The sequence below is a fragment of the Salvelinus sp. IW2-2015 genome, unplaced genomic scaffold, assembly GCF_002910315.2.
Source record: "Salvelinus sp. IW2-2015 unplaced genomic scaffold, ASM291031v2 Un_scaffold1490, whole genome shotgun sequence".
NCBI classification, from domain to species: Eukaryota; Metazoa; Chordata; class Actinopteri; order Salmoniformes; family Salmonidae; genus Salvelinus; species Salvelinus sp. IW2-2015.
Window position 1 is genome coordinate 91081 of NW_019942941.1, and position 10232 is coordinate 101312.

At 39.4% G+C, this 10232-nt stretch overlaps 1 protein-coding gene across 1 annotated transcript; it reads right to left on the minus strand.

Annotated features, from left to right (window-relative positions):
* Window positions 1-822: 822 nt before the first annotated feature.
* On the minus strand, window positions 823-1979 carry LOC112070996 (regulating synaptic membrane exocytosis protein 3-like). The gene is made up of 3 exons (XM_070439205.1): window positions 1916-1979; window positions 1600-1739; window positions 823-1182 (listed from the first exon to the last, which is right to left on the minus strand). The coding sequence occupies exons 1-3, from the start codon at window positions 1977-1979 to the stop codon at window positions 967-969; spliced, it is 420 nt and encodes a 139-aa protein (XP_070295306.1). The 3' UTR covers window positions 823-966.
* Window positions 1980-10232: the final 8253 nt, after the last annotated feature.

Below are 10232 nucleotides of genomic sequence, written 5' to 3' on the forward strand. Positions count from 1 at the left end.
TGTAAACAGTACCACCGGACCGTCTCCACTTTAGTAACACGAGTACTACCACCCTCACTAGTAACACAGTACACACTCTCCACACAAGTTAACCACAGTACCACGAACCGCTCCACAAGTAAAACACAGTACCACTCTCACATAGTAAAAGTCAACACCACTCCTCACTTTAGTGAACGTACCTAACCGCTACCACAGAAGTAACACAGTAACCGATCACCCCTGCACATAGTAATAACATGAACCTACACCCTCCACATAGTAACACATTACCACCACCCTCCACATAAACACAGTACCACCACCCCTCCACATGGTAACACAGTACCACCACCCTCCACATAGTAACACAGTACCACCACCCCTCCACTTAGTAACACAGTACCACCACCCCTCCACCTAGTAACACAGTACAAACCAGGGCTTCTGTACAGCAACCCTAACCCTACCCTAACCTACCCCTAACCCTACCCTAACCTAACCCCCCTAACCTACCCTAACCTACCCCTAACCCTAACCCCCCTAACCCTAACCCCTAACCTCCCACCCTAACCCTAACCCCCCCTAACCTACCCTAACCCTACCCCTAACCCTAACTCCCTAACCCTACCCTAACCCTAACCTAACCCTAACCCCCCTAACCCCTAACCCTAACCCTAACCTAACCCTAACCCCCCCTACCCCTAACCCTACCCCCCTATCCCTAACCCTAACCCCTTAACCCTACCCCTAACACTAACCCCCTTAACCCTACCCCTAACCCTAATCCTAACCCTAACCCCCCCTAACCCAAAAGACCCCTTATCTACTTGTTGCAGTAAGATCAGATGGCCTGCTCCAGACTCTACCCTCCCTCTTCATGGGCTCAGAACATCAAGCATGCAGTGTTACCAGGGTAACCAGGGCTTGTCCCAATAGGGTGTGGCCTGGCAGAATTACCTCCTGTTGCTTATTTCTATGACAATGCTAGCTGTCCCTTAATTTTGCTGCATTTGCAGCTTGTTCTGCTACTGCTGCTTTGCTAGTTAAAGGTGCCAAAGTTGGATCCACCAATGAGGTGGGGGGGAACAGTTTGAACCAACCAATCACCATGTTGGATAAGTCTAAATCATCTAAAAGTATCTGAGCAGCTCCCATAAAGGATTTGTGGTCCATGCGTCCATAGTCCCCCCACACGATTATCTGGAGAAGAAAACACAGGTATTACATACTACTTCGTAAATAGTACTAACCCTAACCCCTAGGTTGAAGAGCAATGGTGAAAAGAAGAGGATTCTAAAATCCCATAACTCTTTGCATAAATGAGGATGATTTCAATACAATGGGAACAGCTATGCTAGTTAGCAACGGCCCTGGTCCCATGACGCAGGTTGACTTTCTCAAGCTTCCTCATCGAATTATTAGCTTGTCCTAACCTGGGAATCTTCAACCTACCCTAACCCTAAAACTAACACTAACCATAGTCTCCCCACAGGATAATCTGGAGAAGAGAAAACACTGATTATGTGTTACTCAAGCTACACATAATAGACTCAAATAGACCTATAAAGGACAATTMAATATGTCAAATAGTCTATTTCACCAGTTTTGAAGAGTTACCTGTAAAACCTTCCCCTCTGGACTCTCCTCAAACTGAAGTTGCTGCTGGTAGAGGGGATCCAATGTTTTCTTAGCCAGTCTGGTTTTCTTTTTGACTATGCATTTCCCGTTGTCCATCAGATAGACTTTCACATAGGGGGCTTGAGAAACAAACAGAGAGGGCAATAAGTGCAATTCAACCACCATTTTTGCAGAATGAAAGTGACAATGTGCTTTCTGGACCTAATTGCAGTTTCCTGGGAACTTTGTGTTATATTGATAATATGATAATATTATAATAACATATCATATAATACTAGCAATAAATCATGCTCACCTGGCAGCTGCTTGTTGRCTTGTTTACCCACAAGTCCTCTGGCCCTGATGACCTCCACGTCCATACGTTCTTTCCTGTACACCTACCCCATCTAGATGTCACCTGCAGAGAACATATATATTGATATTCTAACCCAACCCTAACCGTTGTCACGCCCTGAACATAGTAAGCTGTTTTTTCTCTGTGTTGGTTGGGGTGTGATGGTGACTTGGGTGGGTTATCTAGGTGAATTTGTATGTCTATGGTGGCCTGATATGGTTCCCAATCAGAGGCAGCTGTTTATCGTTGTCTCTGATTGGGGATCATATTTAGGCAGCCATTTCCCTTTTGTGTTTGTGGGATCTTGTCTATGTTTAGTTGCCTGTCTGCACTATTTGTATAGCTTCACGTTTCGTTCGTTGATTTTGTAGTTTTTGTTAAGTGTTCATTCATAAAATTCTCTAGGATAGGGGGCAGCATTTTCACTTTTGGATGAAAAGCATACCCAAATTCAACTGCCAGCTACTCATCCCCAGAAGATAAGATATGCATATTATTAGTAGATTTGGATGGAAAACACTCTGAAGTTTCCAAAACTGTTTGAATCAAGTCTGTGAGTATAACAGAACTTATTTAGCAGGCCAAACCCCGAGGACAAACCATTCAGATTTTTCTTTTTGAGGTCACTCTCATTTCAATGGATTTTCATTGGGAATCCAGATTTCTAATTGACCTTTTRGCAGTTCCTACCGCTTCCACTGGATGTCAACAGTCTTTGGAATTTGGTTGAGGTTTTTTCCTTTGTGTAATGAAGAAGTACGGCCATCTTGAACGAGGGTCACTTGAAGTGTACTGTTTGTTAGAGGCGCGTGACCAGAAAGCTAGCTACAGTTTGTTTTAATCCTGTATTGAACACAGATCATCCCATCTTCAATTTTATTGATTATTCACGTTAAAAAATATCTAAAGTTGTATTACAAAAGTAGTTTGAAATGTTTTGGCAAAGTTTACAGGTAACCTTTGAGATATTTTGTAGTCACGTTGCACAAGTTGGAACCGGTGTTTTTCTGGATCAAACGCGTCAAATAAATGGAKATTTTGGATATATATTGAGGGAATTAATCGAGCAAAAGGACCATTTGTGATGTTTATGGGACATATTGGAGTGCCAACAACAGAAGCTCGTCAAAGGTAAGGCATGAATTATATTTTTATTTCTGCGTTTTGTGTCGCGCCTGCAGGGTTAAAATATGCTTCTCTCTCTTTGTTTACAATGGTGCTATCCTCAGATAATAGCATCGTTTGCTTTCGCCGAAAAGCCTATTTGAATTCTGACATATTGGCTGGATTTACAACAAGTGTACCTTTAATTTGGTATCTTTCATGTGTGATTTCATGAAAGTTAGATTTTTATAGTAATTTATTTGAATTTGGTGCTCTGCATTTTTACTGGCTTTTAACCAAGTGGGATGTTAGCGTCCCACATATCCCAGAGAAGTTAAACCTTTTGTCAATAGGGGGGCGCTATTTTCACTTTGTAAAAAATCGTTCCCAAATTAAACTGCCTCGTACTCAATTCTTGCTCGTACAATATGCATATTATTATTACTATTGGATAGAAAACACTCTCTAGTTTCTAAAACCATTTGACTCATTATATCTGTGAGTAAAACAGAACTCATTTTGCAGCAAACTTCCTGTCAGGAAGTGAGAAATCTGAAATCGGGGGCTCTGTTCCAGGGTCAGCCTATTYATTTGCATGGAATCTATGGGTCTACATGCACTGCATACACCTTCCCCTAGATGTCAGTAGGCAGTGAGAGTTGGAATGGGGTGTACAGCTCTATCTGAGGCCGAACAAGACCTGTTGGAATGACGACACTCCTTTCCTTTATCCTGCATGGCGCGAAGGGACCCTGGATTGCGTTCTGAAAGCTATCGTTATAGGCGTTAGATAAATCCGGCTCTGATTTAATTTGATATATGTGTTAAAAAATCATAAGGTAGTTATTTAAACCGAGTTATTCAGTTATATCAGTATATTGCGATTTCGGTATTTTTTTGTTATGCGTTATTGTGAGTTGGACATTCTGTGGCGCATGGCCAGCTTTGTTAGCTAATTCGACAGATGAAGACAGACATTCTACAACCGAACAACGATTATTCTGGACAAAGGACAACTTGTACAAGATTCTGATGGAAGCTCATCAAATATAGGAACCATTTATGATGTTAATTCGTATTCTGTCAAATGTTTAGACTTATATTCCGCCATTATTTTGGCGCTCTCTCGCATAAACGTAAGCTGTATGTCGTACTAACGTTATTTTTAAAAATCTAACACAGCGTTGCATTAAGAACTAGTGTATTCTTTCATTTGCTTCATCCTGTAGTTTTTTAGTAAAGCTTATGATTAGTTATTTGATTCGATTAGGTGCCTCTCCAAGATTTCTCCGGACATTTGTTTGTATTTTGACTACTATTCACATGTTCAGCCACGAATTGTACCGCTAAATGCACATTTCGAACAAACCAATATATGTATTGTGTAATATGATGTTATAGGACTGTCATCTGATGAAGTTTGAGAAGGTTAGTGAAAATTTATATCTTTGCTGGTTTATTCCGCTATTGCTAACGGGCCTTGAATGAATGTGGTTGTGTGGGTGGCTATTGTAGTAAGCTAATATAATCTATATTGTGTTTTCGCTGTAAAACCTTAAAAAATCTGAAATATTGGCTGGATTCACAAGATGTTGTCTTTCATTGCTGTTACACCGTGTATTTTTCATAAATGTTTTTATGATGATATTTAGGTATTTCACGTGGTTTCTGTAGTTATTCTAGCTGCTTTGGTTGAGACTTGTGATGTGGCTGCAATGTAAAACTATGATTTTACCTGAAAATATGCACATTTTTTTGAACAAAACATATAAAACATAATAAACTCGTTATAAGACTGTCATCTGATGAAGTTGTTTCTGGTTAGTGACTATTTATATCTTTATTTGGTCAATTTGTGATAGCTACCTATGCAGTATAAAATGTGAAAATATGCGGTTGGGTCTTTTTGCTATCGTGTTAGCTAATAGAAATACATATTGTGTTTTCCCTGTAAACATTTTAAAAATCGAAATGATGGCTGGATTCACAAGATCTGTATCTTTCATCTGGTGTCTTGGACTTGTGATTTCATGATATTTAGATGCTAGTATTTACTTGTGGCGCTATGCTAGGCAATGCTAGTCAGCTTTTTTACTGATGAGGGTGCTCCCGGATCCGGGATGGTGATGAAGTAGAGGTAAAACATTTGGAGCATTTTGAAGATAGAAGCCACCTACATTTGTTTATTAGGCTACTGTGTAGTCTGACAAGTAAACATAGCCTACAGTACATACTGTAGTAAACATGGTATAGTGCCTAATTCCTTACATAAGGGAGAGCAGGCCATGTCCAGACTTTCTCGGTGACCTCAAGTACTCATTAACTCTGGCTTTAATGCTTTTTCGGGTTGAATCAGTCATGGACAGAAACTTCTAAGTTAAGTAAGCCACATTTGCCTCGGGATCCATCCCAGTTGGTATTCTGTGTCCACTTGTGGTATCTCTCTTCGGTTACACATCCTTGGAATAGCAGAACAGCATAACGGTCCAGACGGCCCTTGCTGTGCCTGGTGAGCAGTTGGTCAAATTCTGTTGTCAGAAGAGGAATAGAAATGTCAGGGTGAACTGAAGACCTGACGAAACCGCCAGGTATGTTGACTCTGCCTGTCGGAGGCGGAGTTCCAGAGCTCACAGGTGTGCCTGGCATGGATTGGGACTCCATCTCATTCCTCGCTCTCTTCAATGAGTCATTCTCCGCCTGACTCTCCACCAATAACGCCTGACAGGGCATGTTCACTAACAAGCGGTAAATTGCTGCATGCCTTTTAGGCCGGCCATTGTGACTTGCTTGTGGGCGTGCTGGCAGCATATGGCAACATATGATTTGATTGTGCGTGAAGAAGTCAGCATTACAAGTTTGTATGAAGGTCTGGTTATTAAATGGGTAAATAGTTTAATAGTAATATGCTCTAAAACGCTCTGGTGACAAAAACACTTTGCATCCCTGTTTCTAATTGTCCACATGGCTGGAGAACCTATTCATGTAAATAAAAAAGCAATTAATTATTTGCTAACTAGCTACAGTGCAGGCTAACTCACATGAGCTGCTAAATGAGCTAACTAGTTGACTAGCTAGCTATCTAGCCAACTTTACATACTGTATAGATAGCTAGCTAAGTGATTAAATATCACCAGCTACCTAACTTCATATTAGCTAGCTATCTGGATGTATTTATCACTGTAAAAAACTAACTCCAAATGCATTTGTAGGTAGCTACGGTAGCTAACAACCATGGAGGAGGGTGAAAGGATAGCAGCCCCAATTGTCAAAGTGAGAGAGTAGGCTATTCTCGATAGGGCAGGTACTTGTGTATTTCCAGTCCCTAGAAGTGAAGACGGAGACCATAGTAACTTGTGTGGTCTTAAGTGAGTCTATGATCGTGTGCTATCCATTTGTATTTATTGTATGCTGCTCTTTCTATGCCATTTTAATATTTGAGAAATTAACCAATGATATTAGGCCACTCTTGGCCARGATTACAGACACCTGTGTGTCTTGACACTATATAAACAAGTCATCCCGCAGTGTCTGTGATTGTACCCTGATGAAGACAGCTTGCCTGTCGAAACGTTGGTAAATAAAATATTTTTTGCATCTGAGCTCCTAGAGTGTGCGGCTCTCCTTTATTTTTAAGGAGACCATAGTAACAAAATATTCAGTGCGATGTAATTTGAGTATAATGAAGTCTGTTTCTTGTGAGGTTTTCTGTAGGAATATGGAAGATAATGTCATTATTAGACTTTTACATCACCAGGTCATTGTGGATTACTAAAGCATAACATCCCTTATAACAAATCATGATAATATTGGATAGATATTTGCATGTGCACACACATGTGCATGTGTAGCATGTGACAATAACAGGATCATATCAAGGATAGCATCACCAATTAATATATAAATACCACTTGAGGCTTGATGATGAGTTGATCATTTGTWTRAGCTGTGCAGTACTGAGGCAAAAACAAAAATGTGCGCCCTTTTGAGTCCCAAGGACCGGGACTGAGAACCACTGCTCTTCATTGGGACCTCTTCATCTGTAGACAGGCTTTCATAGCTATCTTTATCTGAAGATACCTTGTAACTGGAGATTCTTTCAAAACGATTGTCTAAAGTTACCGTGTAGAGCACTGCAAGGTCCGGTGACCAGGGCCATCTGGGACTGCCTCCTGGAAGAATTCAGAAGTGTGAATGCTACCTGTGTCCTGCATAACTTCATGAGGATGGACAAGAGGACCAGGAGGGGATCTGCAGCTCGCTGCCGTGTGCCAGAGGAGAAGTCTGGTGCTCTGCAGGATGTTTCAAGGATGGGGTCCAACAACGCAGCAAGAGAGGCAATCCGTGTGCGGGAGATCTTCACCTCCTACTTTTTCAAAGATGGTGCTGTTCCCTGGTAACACCATAGACTACACTATGCACAACCAAAGGCTCATTTTTAGAGCCATTCACATTGCAATAAYAGTATTCTTCCATTAACCTAGCTATGTCAACTGCAGTTATTCTCAGTTTCTCTCCCTTTGTTTTCTACTTCTCAGGTGAGGCGGCTGTTTAGGTAAGGGTGTGATGTTTGTACAAAAACAAAACAGGCTATTTTAAGTCACCCATATTGAAAAAATTTWGAACAATTAGACACCCTACAACCCACACCTACACACTCATGTATCAATCTGATTGATGGATTGTGTTGTGCAGTAAGAAGGCTCATGTGTATAACTGTGGCTCCTTCCACCTTCAAAGAATAGGCAAGAGGGCCAACCATGGAGAATAGTAAGACACTTCATTATTTCTATAACTATGCTATATTATTTGTCCTCGTGTGTCCGTTCATGTTTTTCAGCATAAAGTACTCTGCAGCCACTTCGTGTGGACACCAGGTTAGACCAGACACACAGATTCCTGTTGAACACTCACTTTAACTACATTATTTTCTCAATAACAGTCTCTCTCCTTCACTTTAATCCTCTCTCCCCTTCTCCCTAAATCCTCTAGGTTATATCAGCTGTGTCAGTGAACCCCGCCCACATTTGAACTGGCTACGTAGAGGGCACAGCATGATCAGAGGTGAAAGGTCACTTGGTCAGGTCAACAGGAAGTATTATTAAAGAGATGCTTTACATTGAAATACAGGTAGAGATGCAGTAATCCTAGAGTTAATGATCCAAGGTTAGTTTTGCATTTCACCTCCTGATGACTATGATGACTGACAGTGTTAGAATAAAAAAAAAKACATGCTCTCTCTCTCTCTCTCCATCTGTCTCTCGTCTGCAGGTATGTTTTGATGTGAGAGAGGATGCCAAACCCCCAGTCCCGTCATCACCACCTCACCCGCTCTTAACATAACCTTCGGGCTGACTGGGAGCCTAAGGCTGGTTCGGAAACACCACTTGAGGCACTATTATGTAACTGTGATGAACTGAGAGAATATTAGGATAGCACTGTAGTTCATTAATCATATGCTGCCCTCCCTGCTCCTCTGTTCTTACCACTTTCCCTTTGTCTCCCCACCTCTTTCTTCCTCTGTTTTTATAATGCACAACAGATGTGCATTGAAGTAAAGATTGAACTTGTATTTATAATATAATATTACAGTTATGATAATTAGAATGCATGTATTATGTATTTATAACACCTGGATAATGAACTTTTCACATTCTCTACTGGTTGAAATTAAGTCTCTGATTTGATGAAATACTACACCTATCCTGTGTTTATCAAATCAATACAGATTAAGGCAATTAGACAAAGAGATTAACCGGTTTTAGAGTATTTACATGATGCATAGGAAGTGTTGTGTACTGTTTTTTAAAATTATATTTCTGTATACAGTTGAAGTCAGAAGTTTACATACGCTTATGTTGGAGTCATTAACTAATGTACACTACTCTGTTATAAACACACTATTTAGTTACATATTAATGAATGTACACTACTCTGTTATAAACACACGTATTACCTCGTTTAAGTTAGCGAGTATTAGTGAATGAACCCTACTCTGTTAAAACACACTATTTAGTTACATATTATGAATGTACACTACTCTGTTATAAACACACTATTTAGTTACATATTAATGAATGTACACTACTCTTTTAAACACACTATTTAGTTACATATTAATGAATGTACACTACTCTTGTTATAAACACGTATTATGTTTAGTTACATGTTAATGAATTACACTACTCTGTTATAAACACACTATTTAGTTACATATTAATGAATGTACACTTTCTGTTATAAACACACGTATTACTGTTTAGTTACATATTAATGAATGTACACACTCTGTTATAAACACACATTACTATTTAGTTACTAATTAATGAATGTACACTACTCTGTTATAACACACTATTTAGTTACATATTAATGAATGTACACTACTCTGTTATAAAACACACGTATTACTGTTTAGTTACATATTAATGAATGTACACTATCTGTTATAAACACACTATTTAGTTACATATTTAATGAATGTACACTACTCTGTTATAAACACACGTATTTCTGTTTAGTTACATTTAATGAATGTCACTATCTGTTATAAACACACTATTTAGTTGCATATTAGTGAATGGACACTTCTCTGTTATAAACACATGTATTACTTTTTAGTTACATGTTAATAAATGGACACTTAAGGTATTACCCTATTTTTATTTTATTTCAAAAAACAAGAGTTTTTTCATTCATTTTTATACTGGAGGACATATGACAAAAAAATATAAATCGTGTTCAATCAATTTTATTAGTGGAGTGCCTTTGTTACAACTATGAAACAGAAAGCATGTGTTGGAACATGGTAACATGCTTATTTTTAACTACCCCAAAATACCAAGATGCATGGTCAAGCGGTCAAATGATGAAAACATCAGCAGCCTCAACATCATTATAACACGTGGCCTTGATAAATAGTGAAACTCAGCKCAAAAGCAATAAAGGCATTGTAATGAATGTAAGTGTAGATATGACAGCAGATAAAAATAGTCAATTATTGTCAGCTCGTGCTTGTGTGCATCTTCACTCAATGGCATCCGTTGGATTTCATTTAGCTGTTATCCCTTGTCCTAACAGTTGGATTTCATTTAGCTGTTATCCCTTGTCCTAACAGTTGGATGTCATTTAGCTGTTATCCCTTGTCCTAACAGTTGGATGTCATTTAGCTGTTATC